A 22,195-nucleotide genomic window follows, 5' to 3' on the forward strand; every position below is an offset into this window, starting at 1 on the left:
TCATTCTCAATGGTGAAAAACTGAAAACATTTCCTCTAAGATTAGGAACACAACAAGGATGTCCACTCTTGCCACTATTGTTCAACATAGTTCTGGAAGTCCTAGCCACGGCAATCAGAGAAGAAAAAGAAATAACAGGAATCCAAATTGGAAAAGAAGAAGTAAAACTGTCACTGTTTGCAGATGACATGTATTGTACATAGATAATCCTAAGGATGCCACCAGAAAACTACTAGAACTAATCAATGAATTTGGTAAAGTTGCAGGATACAAAATTAATGCACAGAAATCTCTAGCATTCCTATACACTAACAACGAAAGATCAGAAAGAGAAATTAAGGTAACAATCCCATTCACCATTACAACAAAAAGAATAAAATACCTAGGAATAAACCTACTGAAGGAGGTAAAAAACCTGTACTCAGAAAACTATAAGACACTGATGAAAGAAATCAAAGATGACACAAACAAATGGAGAAATATACCATGTTCTTGGATTGGAAGAATCAATATTGTGAAAATGACTATACTACCCAAAGCAATCTACAGATTCAACGCAATCCCTATCAAATTACTAATGGCATTTTTTACAGAACTAGAACAAAAAATCTTAAAATTTGTATGGAGACACAAAAGACCCCGAATAGCCAAAGCAATCTTGAGGGAAAAAAATGGAACTGGAGGAATCAGACTCTGTGACTTCAGACTATACTACAAAGCTACAGTGATCAAGACAGTATGGTACTGGCACAAAAACAGAAATATAGATCAATGGAACAGGATAGAAAGCCCAGAGGTAAACCCACACACCTATGGTCAACTAATCTATGACAAAGGAGGCAAGGATATACAGTGGAGAAAAGACAGTCTCTTCAATAAGTGGTGCTGAAAAAACTGGACAGCTACATATAAAAGAATTAAATTAGAACACTCCCTAACACCATACACAAAAATAAACTCAAAATGGATTAAAGACCTAAATGTAAGACCGGACACTATAAAACTCTTAGAGGAAAACATAGGAAGAATACTCTTTGACGTAAATCACAGCAAGATCTTTTTTGACCCACCTCCTAGAGTAATGGATATAAAACAAAAATAAACAAATGGGACCTAATGTAACTTAAAAGCTTTTGCACAGCAAAGGAACTATAAACAAGATGAAAAGACAACCCTCAGAATGGGAGAAAATATTTGCAAACGAATCAACGGACAAAGGGTTAATCTCCAAAATATATAAAAAGCTCATGCAGCTCAATATTAAAAAAACAAACAACCCAATCAAAAAATAGGCAGAAAACCTAAATAGACATTTCTCCAAAGAAGACATACAGATGGCCAAGAGGCACATGAAAAGCTCCTCAACATCTCTAATTATTAGAGAAATGCAAATCAAAACTGCAATGAGGTATCACCTCACACCAGTTAGAATGGGCATCATCAGAAAATCTACAAACAACAAATGCTGGAGAGGGTGTGGAGAAAAGGGAACACTCTTGTACTGTTGGTGGGAATGTAAATTGATACAGCCACTATGGTGAACAGTATGGAGGTTCCTTAAAAAACTAAAAATAGAATTACCATATGACCCAGCAATCCCACTACTGGGCATATACCCAGAGAAAACCATAATTCAAAAAGATACATACACCCCAATGTTCATTGCAGCACTGTTTACAATAGCCAGGTCATGAAAGCAACCTAAATGTCCATTGACAGATGAATGGATAAAGAAGATGTGGTACGTATATACAATGGAATATTACTCAGCCATAAAAGGGAACGAAATTGGGTCATTTGTATAGACATGGATGGACCTAGAGACTGTCATACAGAGTGAAGTCAGAAAGAGAAAAACAAATATCGTATATTAACGCATATATGTGGAATCTAGAAAAATGGCACAGATGAACCAGTTTGCAAGGCAGAAATAGAAACAGAAGTAGAGAACAAACGTATGGACACCAAGGAGGGAAAGTGGAGGTCGGGGGTGGTGGTGGTGGGGAAAAAAAAAATCTTTTGAAGTCTTATAATTTCCATTTTCAAGTTCACCCATTTCATTAAAAATTATCTGCTTTACCTGTGAAAAAAAAAAACAGTGTTAGTAGGAAATTTATACCCTTAATGCATATACTGAAAAAAGAAGAAAGGAAAACAATTATAATTTAAACTTCTATTTCAAGAAACTTGGAGAAGAACAGCAAATTAAACATAAGGAAATGATAAAGGAAGGAATAATAAAGATGGGAATAAAAATCAATGCAATAGGAAACACAGGAAATAAAGAAAATAAGCAAAGCCAAAGGTGATTCTTTGAAAAGTTTAACGAGGACTTCCCTGGTGGCGAAGTGGTTAAGAATCAGCCTGTCAGTGCAGGGGACACTGGTTCAATCCCTGGTCTGGGAAGACCCCACACGCCACGGAGCAACTAAGCCCGTGCGCCACAACTACTGAGCCTGCAAGCCATGACTACTGAGCCCGTGTGCCACAAGTACTGAAGCCCACGGGCCCTAGAGCCCACGTGCCCCAACTACTGAGCCCGCGTGCTGCAACTACTGAAGCCCATGCGCCTAGAGTCCTTGCTCCAACAATAAGAGAAGCCACTGCAATGAGAAGCCCACGCACCACAACTAGAGAAAGCCCACGCACAACAATGAAGACCCAACGCAGCCAAAAATAAATAAAAATTAAAAATAAATAAATAAATAAAAAACGCTGCTAGTTTAAAAAAAATAAAGTTTAAGAAAATTGATAAAGCTGTTGTAAGGCTGTACAAAAAAATAGAGAAATATAGATCACCTATATCAGGAACAACAAAGGAGACATTACTTCAGGCCCTACAGCGTTCAAAACATTAAAGAATATTTTGGAGAACTTTTAGCCAATGAATTTCACAGTTTAGATGAGATGTAGAAATTCCTCAAAATATAAAACTGCAAAACTGACAGAAGGAGAAATAGACTATATGAATAGTTTGATATGTATTAAAGAAATTGAATCTGCAACAACTTTCCCACAAAGAAAACCTAGGTGCAGATGGCTTCCTTGGTGAAGTCCTCAAAAAAATTAAGGGAGAAATAACAGTGGTCTTTATAAACTTCAACAGAGAAAAAAAAAAAAAAAGAGAGAACACTCTTGATTGAGATCAGCATAATCTTGATACCAAGTAGAAGAAGAGAATAGTAAAGGCCAGTCTCTTCCATGAACATAGTTGCAAAAATTCCCCCAAAGTGTGTTAGAAAAGGGAGGAAAAAAGGGAGAGTGAACGTATGTGAGTGCAGGTATGAGGGAAAACTAGTCCACTTATGGGTAGAAACTAAAGGAACCCATATTATCAGGAGTTCACAAAGACTGACATACACAAGCATTTCGCTTTCATTGAAGTTTGTTTTTAAAGAAAAGCTTAATAGAATTTCTAGAAGTAACAGTTCACAAAATTTAAAATAAGACATGATTTGAAATTTTCTCATTTATTTACAAATGAATAAGGCTTGTCAGTAAGTGATCGTTTCAATATGGTAACTTATAGCTCTTCTTTTTTTTTATTCATAGTTAAAAATCATAATTTGCTTAGCATATTCTTTTAATTTCTAAATCTCTCTATACAGATTGATTGAATATGGATTACTGAGAACCTAATTAATGAGTTTTTCCATAAGCAATGTTTTTATTTTTTATTTTTCTTTTAAGGTGGTATGCTATTTTGTTATGATATTTCAATGTATCAGAGTAAAGATGGCAAACCATTGAATAGACTGATGGCCAATAGAGGGCGAAGTTTCAAGCAGACTTCACTCGCTCTAGTGCATGAGGTAGGTGCCTTCCCATACTCTGTAACAGGTTCTTCTTGCTTATATCTGTTTTGGGGTTTCCCTCCTTCACTTTATGCCCATGAAATTTAGTGTGTGTTTGGGAATTATTTTTCTCTTTATCATAATTAATTTAAGTGGCTTTTAAAGACAACCAGAATAGTTGAGCCAACTGAATACTAAAATATTTTGAGGTATTTCTCAAAGAAACTGGCATGCTTCCCCACTGCTCAGCCTATTAGGGAGTAGTATCTTGGAATTTGGTTTATTTCATCAGTATTTAACTTCCATATTTCAGAATAAATACCAATTTATTATTTAAAGAAATAATTTTGCCTGTTTCTTAATTGTGATCCTTTGAAAGTATGTAGAGCACCAGTGTTTATATTTTGTGAATGTTGGGAATTAACAGTAAATAATATTGTTTAGGGCAAAAAAAAAAAACCTTTGGTTTTAGTGTTTATTTAATTTTTCTTTTAGACCACCCTTTTAAAATAAAGTTACATTAGTTTTTGCTTGAAATCTGATCGTTGCAGATGGTAGCAATACGAGAGGGAAGAGGGAAGTTGTAAAGCACTTGGGAAATTTGTTTTTTTGTTGTTTTTTAAAATTTTATGACAGTTACTCATTCAAGTATATATAAATTAAAATGTATGAATGAATAACAAAACAAAATATCACAGCAAAGAGGTTTATTTTACATAATTTAAACGTAAGTTATATACAAATTATAGATGAAAATATATAAATTATAAAAATTTTAAAGGATATGAGGTAAAAATATTGCTTCTACAGTATGTTTGTATTAAATCTTATTTTGAGACATAATTTATAAATCTTGGCATCACTAATTTGATTTGATTATATTCTGTGTCATACCAATTGCTACCAATTAGCATAGCCAGATTTTTTGTTTATTTGTTTTTTGGCCGTGCACGTGCACGACACGAGGGATCTTAGTTCCCTGACCAGGGATTGAACCCGTGCCCGCTACAGTGGAAGCGCAGAGTCTTAACCACTGGACTGCCAGGGAAGTCCCAGCATAGCCAGATTTTAAAGACCCACCTCTATCCTAGCCACCCATATTAGTTTTATATATTTAGTTAGAATTGAAATTATGTAAATATTTGGTTCAGAACCTTTTTTGTCTAACACAGTGTCTTTATTTAACTAAGGAGGGAAGAAAGATCTGGGGAGAGCAGTGTTTCTCTGGGAAGAAGAGAGGTTTAATTTCATAAAAGAGGAAAAAGCATAGGTAATTTCTAGATTTGTTCTCCCTAGCATATTATTTGTTGGTATGGAGAAGAGAGAGATTTGGTACCTTTTTGGGTTTTAAAGCTGTGTACTACGTGGGTAACCAAATTGTTAAGTATTAATGGAAGCCTAATTTTAAAAGTACCATCAGAAAAGAAACAAAAAAAGTGTTAATGTGGAGGTAGCAGAAGACACCTAATAAATTCAGAAAATGGAATCAGAACTTATGAGGTGTACCTTAGATGTGAACAGAGAAAATATTTGGGTTATGATACTTGTTGCTTGTATTTTAGAATGCCTAGAAAATTTCAAGAGATGAGAAAAGATCATAATTTTATGAGTCAATTGGAAGACACATTAGACAGAATTCTGCCAAATCTATGGTAGGGTTTTGTTTGGATTCATTTTCTGCTTACTATAATTCATTTTTTTAAAAAAGAGATAAAGAATGAGCCATGCAGTTTCTCAGACTGTCTGACAACAAATAAGAAGAATTTTAAGAACTAGTTAATAAGTATAACAATTGCAATAATAATAGCTAATAACCAGCTCAGACACTTCAAAATTTGCCATGCATGTATTAATTCATTTAATCTCTATATTCACACTGTGAGGTTGGTGCTGTTAATGTGCTTGACACAGGTAAGTAGAGGAGCCTGGAAATTGAACCCAGGAAGTATGATTACCCAGTTCTTGAACTACCTTGTACCATCCCAGGGCAATCAGAGAACAATTTTAAAATACCTTTGGTTTTTTCCAGGATGACTCTAGTATTTCCTAACTCTCCTCCTTTCTTCTAGTATTTCTTTTGTTGCAGTCCCTTTGGTATTTTTCCAGCTGAAGTTTCTTCAGACTTTGCTTTGGTTCCCATCACTGCTTTGTTCTGAGTCTTTTTGTTTTTAAAAAACCTGTCATCATTGTTTCAATCTGTGTATTAATTTACCCATTGATGGACCTTTGGGTTGTTTCTACTTTTTCCAGATTATGACTAAAGCTGCTATAAACATTATCATACAGGTGTATGTGTGGACATCTGTTTTCATTTCTTTTGAGTAAATAACTACCCAAGAATGGGATCGCTAGGTCTTTTGGTGAGTGAATATAAGAAACTACCCGACTGTTTTTCTAGTGACTCTCCCATTTTGAGTCCCCATCGGCAGTGTAAGGGAGTTCTGGTTGCTCTGCCTTCCTTGCCAGTGCTCAATATGGTCAGTTTTTTAAATTTAGCAGTTCTCATAGTGGTTAGTGGTTTCCCTTTTGTGGTTTTTAATTCGTGTTTTTTTTTAATGACTGCTGATGTTGAACATCTTTTCATGTATTTATTCACCATTCATATTTTTTTCTTCCATGGAGTGTTCTGTTCTTTTGCCCATTTTTAATCCAGGTTTTTTGTTTTCAAATGAGAGTTCTTTATATATTCTGGATATAAGTTTTTTTAATTAGAAATGTGTTTTGCACATGTTTTTACCTACTCTGTAACTTGTCTTTTCATTTGTCTTTTGAAGAGAAGATCTTTAGTTTTGAAGAATTTATCAAGTTTTTCTTTTTATAGTTCTTGCTTTTTTGTCCTACCCCCAGTCTCAAAGTTTTTCTGCTTTTTTCCCCCCTGTGTTCTCTTTTTTTTTAATTTTTAAAAAAATGAAGTATAATTTATGTACCGTAAAATTCACTCATTTAATGTGTGCAAGTCAGTGGTTTTAGTATATGCACAGAGTTGCGTAGCCATCACCACAATCAATTTTAGAATATTTTCATCATAATGAAAAGAAACTCTGTACCCATTAGCAGTCACTCTCCATTTTCCTCACATCCCAGCCTTCAGCAACCACGAATCCACTTTCTTTCTGTGTAGTTTTGCCAGTTTTAGACATTTTATATAAATGGAATCATGCAATATGTGGGTTTTTTGGTATGGGTTTTTTTTACTTAGTATAATGTTTTCAAGATTTATATGTACTATAGTATGTATCAGTAGTTCATTCCTTTTTACAGCTGAATAGTATTCCATTGTATGAATATATCATATATAGTTTATCCATTAATCACTTGATGGATCGCCTAAGTTTTCTTGTAGAAGAAGCTTTATGGTTTAAGATTTACATTTTAGCCTATGATTATTTGAGTTAATTTTTCATAAGGTATGAGTTATACTTGTTGAATTATACCATCCTTTCTTCACCTAGGCACCTTTGTCAAAAAATCATTTGTCCATATATGTATGGGTCTATTTCTATACTCAATTTTGTTTCATTGTTCTAAGAGTGTAGACTTTCATCAAAACCACACAGTTTCACTACTGTTGCTTTATAATAAGTCTTGAAATCAAGTAATATGAATCTTCCAATTTTGTTTTAAAGTTGGCTGTCTTAAGCCCTTTGCTTTTCCACATAAATTTTATTTATTTATTTATTTATTTTTGGCTGTGTTGGGTCTTCGTTGCTGTGCACGGGCTTTCCTTAGTTGCGGTGAGCGGGGGCTACTCTTCGTTGCGGTGTGTGGGCTTCTCATTGCAGTGGCTTCTCTTGTTGCAGAGCATGGGCTCTAGGTGCATGGGCTTCAGTAGTTGTAGCACTCAGGCTCAGTAGTTGTGGCGCGCGGGCTTCAGTAGTTGTGGTGTGCGGGCTCTAGAGCTCAGGCTCAGTAGTTGTGGTGCATGGGCTTAGTTGTTCCACGGCGTGTGGGATCTTCCCGGACCAGGGCTCGAACCCATGTCCCCTGCATTGGCAGGCGGATTCTTAACCACTGTGCCACCAGGGAAGCCCCCCACATAAATTTTAAATCAGCTTTGAGAAGCTACAAAAAGAGCCTGCTGTAATTTTAAGTAGAAATGCAAATTGAATTTGTAGATCAATTTGGGAGAGAATTGACATCTTAATAATATTAAGTTTTTCAACCCATACACAAGGTATATTTCTCTATTATCTTAGATCAATGTTTTATTGTTTTCTTACTACAAATCTTGCACATATTTTGTTAAATTTAATAAGTATTGCATATCCCTAAGTATTTTTATGCTAGTGCAATTAGACTGTTTTTTGGTTTGTCTTAATTTCCAACTGCTCATTGCTAGAATATAAACATGTAATTGATACTTTTTTTATGGCCTTACTAAACCCACTTATATATTCTTGTAGCTTTTTTGTAGATTCTTTTTGTTTTTCATTGTAATGTTGTCTATGAATAGAGATTGTCATACTGTTTTTCTCTTGGATCTGTATGCCTTTGATTTCTTTTTCTTGCATGATTGCACTGTGTAGGACCCTTTGGTGTGGTTGAATAGCAGTGGTGAGAGCAGAAATTCTTATATTGTTAACAGTCTTGGGGGAAAGCATTCAGTGTCTTAACATTAGATATGATGTTATATTTAGTTTATTTTAGTGTAGAGATTTTGTAGATATCCTGTATTAGGTTGATGAAGTTTCCTTTTATTCCTAAATTGCTAAGGGTGTTTATTACAAATAGATGTTGAATTTTGTCAAATGTTTTTTTCCCTACATTTATTGAAATGATTATATACTTTTTTGGTTTGTTGATATGATGAATTATTTTGATTGATTTTCTAATGTGAACCAAATCTGCATTCCTAGGATAAACTCCACTTGATTATAATGAAGTATCCTATTTATTTATTGCTGAATTTGATTTGCTAATAATATTTTGTTAAGGATTTTTGCATCTTTGCACCTATGAGGGGTATGGTTCTGTAGTTTCTTTGTAATACCTTTGCCTGATGTGTTATCAGGATAATGCTATCCTAATAAATAATTTTTCCTGAAATGGACAGTAGAATTTTCTAGTGAAAATTCTGTGCTTGGAGTTTTCTTTAGGAATGTTTGTAACTATGAATTCAATTTATTTAATACTGAAACTATTTATCTATCCACCTATCCCTACTAATCCTTAAGTGGGGATTTGGGTGGCACAGCATACATGACAATTAGTGTGTATCTTTCCTTTTTTTAAAAAAAATTAATTAATTAATTTATTTATTTATTTTTGGCTATGTTGGGTCTTTGTTTCTGTGCGAGGGCTTTCTCTAGTTGCGGCAAGCGGGGGCCACTCTTCATCGCGGTGCGCGGGCCTCTCATTATCGCGGCCTCTCCTGTTGCGGGGCACAGGCTCCAGACGCGCAGGCTCAGCAGCCGTGGCTCACGGGCCTAGTCGCTCCGCGGCATGTGGGATCTTCCCAGACCAGGGCTCGAACCCGTGTCCCCTGCATTGGCAGGCAGATTCTCAACCACTGCGCCACCAGGGAAGCCCCTCTCTCCTTTTTTAAAGTGTAAATTTTATAAAATCAAGGAGTTTGTTTTGGTCATGTGTCGTTCCAGTGCTTAGTATTCCTGGCACATAGTAGACACTTTGTAAATGATTTTCATCCTTTTGAAACTTGGATGTGTCCTATACTTTATATGTGCATTTAGTGGGATCGTTTCCTTTTTCCAGAAATGTTGCTATTAAACTGATGGTGAATCTAATAATTGTTGAGGTCTTACTAAGAAATGACATTATTGTCATTTGAACAAGCTATTATATACTGTTGGTGTTGTTATTCATTTATATGGTTTAGCCTCCCCTCTCTGCCAAAGGTTACATATACCTATAGGATATTCTATGGCCCTAATGCATACAACTATAGATGGGTGAGTGAGTGAATGAATGGATAAAAGAACTTGGTTTTGAATGTCCAAGTGCTCTGCTCTTCATATTTTGAAGTGTATTTTGCTTTATGTAGTTGTCAATATTTCTCAATAACTGTGTTAGTTAAATCAAGTATTTTCAGTGTCATGGAGAACTAGCTATTTAATCTGAGATGAACTCTTTTGGAAAGCATTATATCCCCTTCTTTCTAAAAACTGTTTTTGTTTTTCATTGACTTTTCTTAAAGTGAAAGTCTCCCACGTTATACTTTCAGAAGGTTCACAGATCCAAGTCTGATTTGGGTTTGACCTGACCTACCAGGAGCAGTTCTGTATAATCACTGTCCTGTTTAGATTTCTCTAAAACTGAAGTGCCCTCTCTCTCTTTGCTCCTTTGAACAGGGGACAACCAGGGGTCATTTCAGATCTACTAGGGCTTCTCCAAGCTCAGGTGACTGTCTTCCTCTGCCCTGATTTATAACTACTTCTCATCCTGAGACTAACTTGGCTCCTGTTGATGAGGAAGCTGAAGGTGAATGACAGTTTCTTTCCCTGAAAGTTGCTGCCTGTCTTGTCATCCTTTGGCATTTCTAATTCTGACATGATACTCTCACCTAAATTGGATGACACTGATTTGTCCCTGGATGAGAATGGCAGCCTTGCTTCATTATTTCCTCCATCTTTGGGCACATGCAGATTTTCCTGATCCTGCCGCTGCTACCCAACCATATTTCTGCCTCAGCATTAGGTAATGAGCTCTTTTTCATTTTTATTTCAGAGAAGCCTTTATCAGGCTTATTGGCGGCACTACTCTGAATGAAATCTTTTTTCTTCTTTCTTTCTTTTGAAATTGATCATCATTTGATTTGTTTTGCCTTATAAATTAATTTTTTTCTTCTGCCTTCTTTACATTTTTTCCCTAGATACCCAAAAGTACATGTGATATAACCCATCATTTGCCCTTTTCTTTCAGTTCCTTCTTTATTTAAAAACATATTTCTTATGAAAAACATGGAGTATGTTAGCATTCATGCAATATGAAACAATTAGATGAAAATTTTGAATAATAATTTTGAGAAGTGGTATCTGTGCTTATTACACATTCCCCTTAGAAAACACTGTGAAAAGTATGGTTTGCTGTATTTTAGAAACTCCATAATTACCATGTGATGTGAGTTGTTATGGTAACAGGGTTTTCCCCCTTCCTATTAAATAACAGAGTAAATGGTTGCTTGAGATGTGATTGAATTGTCAGCTTTCAAGCTAATGTTATCCTCATGGGAAGGGGGAGCGGGAGTCGGGGGGGAGAGGGGAAGAGAGAGATAGACTGAGCTGGAGAGAGAATGAGGGAGGGACGGAGGGAGGGTGGAAGGAGAGAGAGAGTTTTAAATGTCCAGAAAGCACCTACAAAGTGATGAGTGTCATTTTACTTTAAAAATGTGTCCTCTATAAGCCCTCCCTTCTTGTCTTCCAGTCGCTATTTGTCAGGGGACAGGAATAACAGAAAATTTATATTGTGCAAACAAGATTACTATTGACAGACAACTGAAGCCTATGATTTCTTATTTATAAACAGTGGGACATTGAGTGGCTTTGGGGGTCTCTAACACTAAGTACAAATGGTTTTTCTTCTGGGAATGTGGGACAAGTGTGTGTATGTCACAGACCAAATGTAGTGGCTCAGTGTTAGTGTGTCTGGGTAACAACTGCAGTTAAATACTTTTATCCTTTTGATAATGATATATACATCTGGGAAACATGAATATGCCTTACTTTGTGAGATCGAGGTTTTAAAATCAGTAACAAACACTTTACCTGTTGATTTTTATGTGCTGCTCTACCTTATCCCATTCTAGTTTTACAGCCAAACAGCCTCACCAAAGCTTGTCTTACTTGATTTAAATTATTTATTGAAGTGCTGTTAAAATGGGTATTTTCTTATAAATGAATAATTGTATTTGTTAAGATCACTCAAGAGGCAGAAAACATTACCAAATTTCTGGGCAGTGTATTCTGAACAGTAAATTATCTAATTAGGTAGCCATGTAGTTCCTTCAGGAAAAACATGCATCAGTGAGGAAACAAGATCTCCTTCTTCATTCTGTCTTTTGACATTCCCGCTACATCTATGAATTGTGTTTCTGAGCAGGATATTTCTGTTGAGCAAGTATTTCCCGTATATGTCATTAGAACTTGTATGATACAAATTAAAAAGTTTCGTTAGGAAATTTCAAAATACAAAGTTTATAATACCCGCTTTAAAATTTCGCCTTGTCAGTCACTGTGTTTTTAATCTGGAATGAAACATTTCCCAGCCAGAACATTTTGGACATGTTTTGTAAAATTTCGAATAACTGTATCCTCAACAACTTGTGTTTGTGTTTAGCCGTGCCTACTAAAAAAAGTTTTCTAACATTGTGCTTTTACACATCATGACTTTCTGTGATTACTTGTTTATGACAGTGTGGTTTTCACATGACAAGATTTTGCCTTAAAGCGAACACTGTACGTTTAATTGGTTAAACTCAGCAGGTACTTAAGTGAACACTTAAGTGCGAGATACTGTTGTGGGTTTCATGGGAGGGATTCCGGGATGAATAGGATATGATCTCTGCCCTTGGGATTGTATGAGATTAAGGTCCATGAACAAATAATCTAAGATGGAATCTGTTGAATATAACAGGAGAGGCATATAGTGTACTTCCAAGCGTAGGGTTGGGAGAAATTATTTCAGAAAGTAGAGGTGAGAGGAAGACTGGGCATTCAAAGCAGTGGAAGCAGTCAGTGAATGCAAAGGTCTTGTAGAGTATAGGACAGGCTTGGGAATTGGTTTATAACCCAAATCAACCAGAATACAGGTTAAATGAAAGAGAGGAGCAGAAAATCAAGTGGGGAAATTGGATGAGGATCTTAACCAGCAGGGCAGCAGAGTTCTCACATAACAACAAATTCTTTCTTTCTTTTTTTTTTTTTTTTGCCGCTATGAGTGGCATGTGGGATCTTAGTTCTCTGACCAGGGATCGAACCTGCCAGGGAGGTTCCTACAACAAATTATTTCTTAATTTGATTCTAAAATACTTTGGACATGGCACAAAAGAATTTGGACTTTATTCTTTAATGAACCATCAAAGGTTTTTGAAAAGAAGTTCTGAGTTAATGTAGTAGTAGCAACACCATTCAGGATGTATTAGAAGGAGGAAAGATTTTAGGCTGTTAAGAGATCAGTTAGGTGGCCTCAGTAATCAAGGCAGGAATTAGGGCTCACCCAGTGAGGAAGAAAGTAGGGACAAACATAGTAAACATTTTAGAGGTAGAGATGACTGTTGAGTTGGGGGCAAGGGAGAAGTCCAGGATAAATCAGAAATTTCAAACCTGGTGATTGTAATATTGATGGGGTAATATTGATAGGAAAAGGAAAGATAAGAGGAAGAGTGGATTTTGAATGATGATGACAAAGAAGTATACAGAGGGTATTAGATGGTGGGAGGTGAATGTTTGAGAAGTGTATGTTCTAAAAGTAGCCATTTTCAAACTATGTATTTTAAATTTTATTTTAGAGTTATATGCATACAGTAGGTTTCTCCCCTTTTAGTATATAGTTCTATGAATTTTGAGACATGAACACATTTGTCTAATCAGTACCACAGTCAAGATGAGAACAGTTCTATCACCCGAAAATCCCCCCATGCTCCTTTGTAGTCAGCTCCTCCCCCGCTCCCCCATCTCCTGACAACCACTGATCTCTTTTATGTCCCTCTAGTTAAAACTGTGTTTTAAAGAGTGCTAGGGACCACCACAAAGTAGACTCAGATGATCAAGAGGGCTGAACGCCAAGCCCTCAGCCTTCATCCTTACTTCATTTACACACATTTTGCTTCTCTGTTTTCTGTTTTATATATTGGCATTTTACTTAATATTTGGGGTAGGGTGGAAAAATTACACAGCTAAATACTCGAAAACTTTTATTGTACAGTGTTACTGCTACCACTCAAGCCACCACTATCTCTTACCTGGATTTTTGCAGGAGCCTCTGAGTAGATTTCTCTGCTTTGACCTTTGCCTGCTACAGTCTGTTCTCAACAGAGCAGTCAGCGTGATCCTTTTACGATGTAGATTAGATCGTGTCATTTTTCTCAAGACCTTATAATGGCTCCCCCTTTAGTAAGAGTAAAGGCAAGTCCTGAGAAGTGACCTAGAAGGCCCTGCTTTCTCCTGTTAATTCTCCAGCCTTCTCTTTTTACACTCTCCTCTTTGCTTACTCTATCTGTGCTCGTTACCCTGGCCTCCCTTCTGTTCCTGAAACAGGTCAGCCACGTGCTCACTTTAGGGACCTTTGCCTTACCTTGTGGTATTTTTTTTAATTGAGGTAAAATTCACATAACATCAAACTAACCATTTTAAAGCTTAAAGTGTACAATCCAGTGGTATTTAGTACATTCACAGTGTGCAACCATCACCCCTGTCTAGTTCCGAAATATTTTCATCACCCTCAAGTGAGACCATGTATGCATTAAACATTCCCTCCCACTTCTTCCTCTCCCTACCTCCTCCCCACCCCTGGAAACCACTAACTTGCTTTCTCTCCCTATGGATTTACCTATTCTGGACATTTAATATAAATGGAATCATATAACATGTGACCTTTCGTGTCCGGCTTCTTTCACTTTCACATCATGTTTTCAAGGTGCATCCACGTTGTAGCGTGCATTAGTACTTCATTCCTTTTTATGGCCAAATAGTATTCCATTATGGATTTATCATATTTTGTTTATCCGTTTATTCATTCATGAACATTTGGGTTATTTCCGCCTTGCGACTACTGTGAAAGTGCTGCTTGAGCATTCACGTACAGTATTTGTTTAAATATGTCATTTCAGTTTTGTTTGGTATATACCTAGGAGTGGAATTGCTGGGTCATTTGGTAATTCTATGTTTAACTTTTGGAGGACCCACCAAACTCTTTTCCACAGCAGCTGAACCATTTTACGTTCCCGCCAGTACTTACCTTTGTCTTTACATCTTCATCTCCTTCAACTTTTCACTCAGGCTTCATCTTCTCAGCGAGATACCCTGACCACCCTGTTTAGTCCTGTGACCTGCTCCTGTTCCCACTCTTGCCTTATCATCCTTCTTTTCCCACTTTACCCTACTTGCGTATTTCCCTAACGTAGTCTCTTTTTTTAGGCACGTGCAGTAATGTTTCGTTATACTTAGTACTACCTCTTACACATAGAAACTCTTACTCTTCCCTAAGTCATAGAAGCTGCTCACCTCAGCAGTCCATTAGACACCTGTCATTCACTGCAAGGGTATACATAGTTAGCCTTAGAAAAACTGTATTCCGTGTGTTAATTAAAACTTGGTGCACAGTGGTTGAGAACCCTGCTTTATCATCTGTTGAATAACAGGGTTGAAACTTCATGATTGGAATTACTTTGTTGATTGGGCTTCCTTCAAAGCCATCTCACCAGTATAGCAAATTATACATGATTTTCATACTTTAATAATGCAAATTATATTTTTCAGCCTAGCAGCATTAACCTCTGTGGGGTGGCTGAACACATCCTAAAATGTGTTTTTGTTAAACATGGTCAAGGAAGTCTTTTCTGCCTGTAACACAACTGGAGAGTAAGGGCATGACTATGTTTAAGCTGTTTCTCTAAGTCTCTCTTCTGTAAGGGAAAGAGTGAGAAAGTGCATTTTTAAAGAGGTTTAGTCACAGCTAACTCCACAGAACACTAAGACTAGGTGTAATCTCATAGAACCTGGGGAGTTCAGGCAGGTGTCTAGGCTCAAACATGACTGCTTCCCTGCACCCACCTTCAGATGTGGTCTGAACAGCAGCAAGAGGGTTAGCTTTAACCTTCGGTTTATAGCCTCCTTGTAAATAGGTTTCCTGGCATGACAGTCTTTGTTCTTAGAAGCTCAGCATTTGATTTGCTCATGTTCCTTTACATTTTTTCATATTACTTTCTTTTTTTAACTCCACTTTAAGAAGCCAGTTGAGATCATTGTCTTTCCAAGAACATCCAGTGCTCTTTTTGCCAATTTGCTGAGACTGTGGATATTCTCAGTTGTGCAATGATGTCCATGGATTATGTGGCAGCAAAATTTTAAAATATTTTGAGGTTCTGAAGTAAGAGATAAAAGTTTTGGTTTTGGTGTTTGTATCCGTTCTGTGAAATCCAGGTCTCAAAATGGAACTTAAAGATAATTAATGTGTTTTTTGAAAAGGGTAGGAAAAAGCTAAAGGGAAGTCCCCACATTTTGGAAACGGGGAGCAAGGCCAAGGACTAATTAATGCCTCCACAGCTTCCTGGATAACAAGAGAAGAAGCAGGAATTGGTAGGCCCCTTCCTTCAAGGAGTTTTGTTAGCATGTTGACAAGGCTCCCCCTACCCTACTCCACAGAGTGAGTACTTAATCAGAAAAGCAAGAAATCTGACTTTATATTTTTTTTTTTAGGTTCATTTCATGATCTGAGTATCTTTTTCATACAGTTTGAGTACCTAATTTTTAAAAATGAAGCAGTGGGATGAGGAGTGCTAGACTGCAGACAGACTGATCTCTTTGTTCCCATAGATGCTTCATAATTTTGCCTTATAATCTATTTGTGTACATTTCTGACTCTCCCTGAGCATTTCTGAACTCTGTGCAGATACTGATCGATTTATAATCCTCACATCCTTCCAGAGTCCCTTGCGTATAGTAGGCCCACACTAAGACTGGGATTAAAGAAAATACCAGAAGCCTTGGAAACCAACTGTATTCAGAGAGGCTGTTCTCTTCCCCATCACGAAGCACTTGAGAAAATTAATTCCTCTAATACAGTAAAATCTCTTTAAACACTGTAGTTATCATGATTCTGGGGTAATTATGTAGAAATTTGTCCTTTTTGTGTGTTTGTTGTTGTTTTTTGTCTGTAAGACACAGACTACAGTTTCCGTTGTTTGAGTTTAGATGAGATGAGTTACAGGAAACGTGAAATGTGATGCACTGTGACTATTTTTTCTTGAGTGATCTTTCTTTAACAGAAGCAGACCTTGGGAAGATTTGTCTCAAGATAGCAGTATACTAATAGGTAGAAACAGAAATGACTATGAAAACCAGATGTTTTGTCTGGGTCTGTCTTCAGAAACAGGATTTCGGTGTTGGCATATATCATTTTTCTCTTGTTTACCCGCACTGATTAAAGGGCATTTATCTAGTGGTGTGCACAATTGCTGTGTGCGGGACTCATTTGCATGCTCTTAACGTCCTGGTTTCTACACAACATGATAATTCTGTTGGCAATTTAAGTTTATTACTGCAGAAATTGTCATATTGGAAGTCCAAGATGTGAGCAATATTTATTTTTATTTAAAATTACTAGGGGGATCTGTTAGACAATACCTAGTTTCCTGACATTGGCAAGAGGCTTTACAGTTTCCCCCTGATTTTCGAGGACATATTTGTATTACACATACATCTTAACTTGTTATTATTGTAAGATTTTATTTGCTTTAATTTAGAAAATTCCAGGCTTATTGTGTTTTGTCTTTACAGGACTCTAAACTCCCCTCCTTTGAAAATATCCAAAAGATCTTATTTGTGGTTCTGATCCTAGACTGATTTGGTTTGTTTTAGAATCCAGACCATAGAAATGAATGGAAAGAGAGAATTGATGATACAGTTTTCATTTTATTCTGTTTTAATACTGTGCAGCCTAACTTATGTCATGGTACACTTTCCCCACAGGTTCACATCCAGCTTTCCGAGTGGCACCGTGCAATTTTTCTCCCACAGGCCTGGCTCGCATATATGACTCGTGCTTATCATGCCATTTTACAGGTAATGAAACCATGGGGTGGCTTGCTCTAGGGCGTGTCTCTTTCTTAAGGTTTACTGCAAATACGTATCTAGTGTAAGAGCACTTAGGAAAATAGCACTATCAAAAAGGCAACAGTTATTTTTGCTCGTAAAAGAATGTGAGGCATGCATATATAACTGCACTTAAATTTTAAATGTGACGCCCGCCCCCCGCCAGATGTGTGTTCCATCCAGAGCTGCCTCTCGAGCGCTCCTCTCCGATGTCCTGCTGCTCTGTGAACACCTCTCCTTGTCCCAGATGTCCGCCGCGGCTGTCCCACAGCACCTCAATTTGAGCGTGTCCCAAACTGAGCTCATCATTTCATCCTGTACCTGCGCCCTCTCGAGCTGGACTTGCTTTTACATCTCCAGCTCTGTCTCTCAACCCTTCCCCTGAATTTTCGGCCTTGCTCAATTTCTTTGTTTTCCCAAACTCAGCATGTCTTCCCTAACCTCTTGGCTTTTACCTACACTGTTCCTTCTGTTGCAAGCACTGCCATTCCCTCTCTGCCTATTCAAGGCTGGTTTTGCAGCTTTTCCCTTTTTCTCAATTCCAGGAGTAAGTTTCACTTTGGATTTATAGTTGTCATAGTCGTGAAAGGGGCACATGTTGGAATGGCAAATTTCTACTTGTTTTTTTTACATGGTTTTATCTGTGTGCCTTCCCTCTCTGTGTGCCTCCTTAGAACCCATGCTTCCCTTTTCAAAGCCCTTATCACCCTAGTTATATGTCTGGGGCCTCCCTCCAGTTGGCTCTGTTCCTTAAAGCCAGAAGCTGTGTTTTCCTCTCTGTTGTGTCTCTAGAACCTGACATGGTGTCTAAAACATATTTAGTGCTCACTAAATAAATGAATTACACTCAATTTGACTTCTTTTATTCCAGTAATATTATAAGTTATAGCTTGTGAGTTTTTAAAATTAGAAATAATTTTTAATCAGTTTGGGAATATATGTACATTTAATAACGTAAGGAAAAAACTACTAACTCAATCCTTTTTCCTAGCTTAAAATTCTCTGTTAAGGACGATAGAAAAAATCTAAATTACTTAAGTAATTTATGGCCCAAAATAAGATTTTCATGAAGGCTTAGGAAATGAGGTGTTATGGTTAAAGGTAACAGCTGTCCTAAAGGATAGAGGCGGGGCCGGAGGAATGACCAAGCATCTCAGCATTGATGTTCTCAAATTAAAACCTTGCTACAACATATTCATTCTAGAATTTATAAAGTACTAATGCATCTTCAGAGATTCTGGTTCACTGGAACTGAATAGGAGATCAGGAATCTCCATGATTACCAAGCTGCCAGGCGATTTTAATTCAGTCTATCAACCCTACTCTGAACAACAGTGTTTTTAGATGGTTCGCCAAACTAAACTGGAATCTGCATTTTAAAGACATTCCCTTGGAACCATTGTTCCCTTTTGCTTGGCTTACACACTTTTTTATCCTCAGCAGCATCTGGCCACTTTGTTTTGAGTAGATGCATAAGTGAATGAATGAATTACCCATACACACCCTTAACCAATTATAGTTTTTATTCAAGAAGAGTGAGATTGCTCATCAGAGTACGCACTTTTTCGCACACTCATTTTTCCCTTTGTAATTTTGCAGTGTTTTCCTTCACCAGACATTTATGGAACGTCCTTTACTGGCCAGGTGCTGTGCCGGGTGTGTGGGGTAGAAAGAGGAATAAAGCACTCCTTCCTGTCAGTGAGCTCCCGGTCCAGTGCAGGAGACTAACGTGTCCACTAGCAATGCCAGTACAAATCTTTGATGCTTTAATAGAGGATGTACTCCAGTATAGGCACCTGGAGCCAGCAAGAGCAACTCCTCCTGCAGCATGTACTGAGAATTTTATTTAGCTCTTAGCATAAAAAGGCGAAATTGAGTAGGATTATGGTATAACATGCAGGTGACAAGCAACTGATTAAAAAAAAACCCTCGGTGGTTTCTTTTTTATAACAAGAGCTACCATTTATTAAATAACTCGTGTCTGTCCAACATTTAATGTATAGTATTTCAATTCATCTTTACAGAAGCTCTTTGAAGTGGATGTTGTTAACCTCATGTAGAATGGGATTATAGATGGGGAAGCAGGGTTAGCTAGGAAAGCAAAGCAAACTGCACAAAACCTAACAGTCAGTAAATGAGAGAACTGGAACTTAACCTGGATTTGTCTGATTCCAGAGCCTCAGCCTTGGCCACTGCATCATGCATTTTCCCTAACACCGTTCATTAGTTGTTATAAATAATGCAAATTGGTTTAATATTTTAGAGGACAGATCAATTTATGAAAAGCCAGCTGAGTATTTTTAGTAACACAAGTCAATTATTCTGCCTTTCTACTGTTGTAGGTGATAGTGTGTATCTTTATTTATTTATCACTTAAAATCTCTTTCCTTTGGGTTTCTAATAAGTCTAGTTCCATTGAGAATTGGGGATTAAGAGGTGAAACTCAAAGTAGGGACTATAATAAGATTTTCAGTATTATTTGAAAAGTACAGCAGTGCTTTTTAGGCTATTACTATTATTTGAAAGTCTGCTGATGCATTTTAACTGTTCAACAAGTCTTTTTAAATGAGCCCACACACTTAAACAGAATTTATGGGATCTTAGAAGAATTAGAGCAACTGCCAAACTCCTCATCTATATCAAGAATGTCCGTCCTGGAGGATAACTCTTCGTTCAGTACAGGAGGTGTAGTTACTTCCATCTGGTGTTAGACATATTTCGTAGCATTAGACTAGAGCATCATTTAGAGGAGCCATGTTTTATTCAATAAGCCTAGGAGATACGCTAAAAGGTGCATTCTACATTATTTCCCAGAGGTTGACTATAATGTGAATGTTTGCAATTTGAACACTTCTAGTGGCTTTTGCTTAGGCGTCAGCTTCCAGCCTTATCTAATTTTTCCACAAGAATGTCGGATTTTGAATTATAAGCATATCAAAGTGGTTGACATGGGGAGGTATTTGGATTTCTTCCCATTAAGTTGAAAAATGCAGATACAAGTTGATTGACAGTTCCAAGTCCATTTTGGTAAAGTGCCCTCTACAAGTCGGCTTTACCTTGCTGCCCTTGTGGGATACTGAGGAGGTTAAGGTCTCCAGACTTTGGTTAAAGGGCCCTTAGGGACGCTGAATATGACCTCAGACAGGACAGAGGGGTTAAAACAGGTTGACTGCAGATACTTGTTTCCTGAGTTGGTCAGCTGGCTGCACAATAATCTGAAATCAAAACCAGTCAGGAATTGTGACCCCTAGTAGATTACTCTTTGACCATTTGTAAAGGTTGTTTGTTTGTTTGTCTTTAATGTGCAGGTTTAGAGTTAGGTAAAATTTGCTCACTGTAATCAGCAAGCTTGTGGTTACCTAGGCTGAAGATTTTTTTTTACAAAGGAAGAGGAATAGATAAATTAATAATTGGAATCTACAGGCAATCCAAAAAACTCAGTTCAGGACTTCCCTGGTGGCACAGTGGCTAAGAATCCGCCCGCCAATGCAGGGGACATGGTTTGAGCCCTGGCCCGGGAAGATCCTGCATGCCGCAGAGCAACTAAGCCCGTGCGCCACAACTACTGAGCCTGCTCTCTAGAGCCTGCGAGCACAGTTACTGAAGCCTGCACGCCTAGAGCCCTTGCTCTGCAGCAAGAGAAGCCACTGCAATGAGAAGCCCACGCACTGCAACAAAGAGTAGCCCCTGCTCGCCACAACTAGAGAAAGCCCGCGCACAGCAACGAAGACCCAACACAGCCAAAGATAAATAAATTTATTTTAAAAAAAAATCTCATTTCAGCCTTTTCTCTCCCAGTGAGTGTCCCCACCCTACCCCCCTCCTTAACCACAGCTGTTAACCAGAAGCAGAGGTAACTGAGTTAAATGCCATTGGATCTCTGTTATCAGTAGGTGAAGAATTGGATGCAAAGTAGATCTGAATAAATAGCCTAACAGGGGCTGGGTGGAAGGAATTAGAGACATTTCAGAAGAGGAGATTGAGAAGAACCGAGACTCTGAGAAAGAAAAAATGAGAAATTTACTTAGTCACTATAGAATAGTTGTACTGGTTTATGGCTACAGGAGAGATCAGAAGAGTAGGCCTTCTCAAGAGGCTGCACATATACTGGCCTTTTTGTGTTTTGCTTATTTCTGAACAGATATTTAACCTTTTAATTTCTTATTTGTCTTTTTTGGGAAAGCATTATGGAAAGTAAATGTTTTAGGAGGAAAGAGGTATGATTTAAGAAGCATAACAAACAGAACGCAATAAACATGATTTTCTATTTTGCCTACCCTCTTGGGAGACTGCTATCAATATTAAATATTAATATCAGTATCTTGCCAGTTTGATCACCTCTGATACCTTGCTCCAAGAGACAGAGGGAGAATGAAAGGGTCGGGATTCTATCATTGAAAACACGGAGATGGGGATGAACATGATTGAAGTAAATAGAAACTATGAAGGATGTGAACAGAATGCCCATCAGATCTCAGAGTGCCTGAACTGGTGAGCCCCAGGGCACTGTGTGCTGGAGGTTGTGCAAAATACAGGGACTCCTTAGATGGATAAAACCATCCTTGTACTCTTCAGTGAGCTTACAGGCTAGCAACTGAGAGTATATGAGAGAAATACAAGGACATGCAACTTTAT

General features: G+C 37.4%; 1 protein-coding gene across 5 annotated transcripts in view; it reads left to right on the forward strand.

The window, feature by feature from the left end:
- Positions 1-22,195, forward strand: part of FOCAD (focadhesin) — a 311,119-nt gene that overhangs the window by 206,107 nt on the left and 82,817 nt on the right. For all 5 annotated transcript variants that reach the window (XM_068553655.1, XM_068553654.1, XM_068553656.1 and 2 more), the window contains 2 exons: positions 3,691-3,812; positions 17,438-17,530. In XM_068553655.1, the coding sequence (XP_068409756.1) occupies positions 3,691-3,812; positions 17,438-17,530 (215 nt within the window). The remainder of the gene's footprint in view (positions 1-3,690; positions 3,813-17,437; positions 17,531-22,195) is intronic.

This window comes from Eschrichtius robustus, chromosome 10, assembly GCF_028021215.1.
Source record: "Eschrichtius robustus isolate mEscRob2 chromosome 10, mEscRob2.pri, whole genome shotgun sequence".
In the NCBI taxonomy this organism is placed as follows: Eukaryota; Metazoa; Chordata; class Mammalia; order Artiodactyla; family Eschrichtiidae; genus Eschrichtius; species Eschrichtius robustus.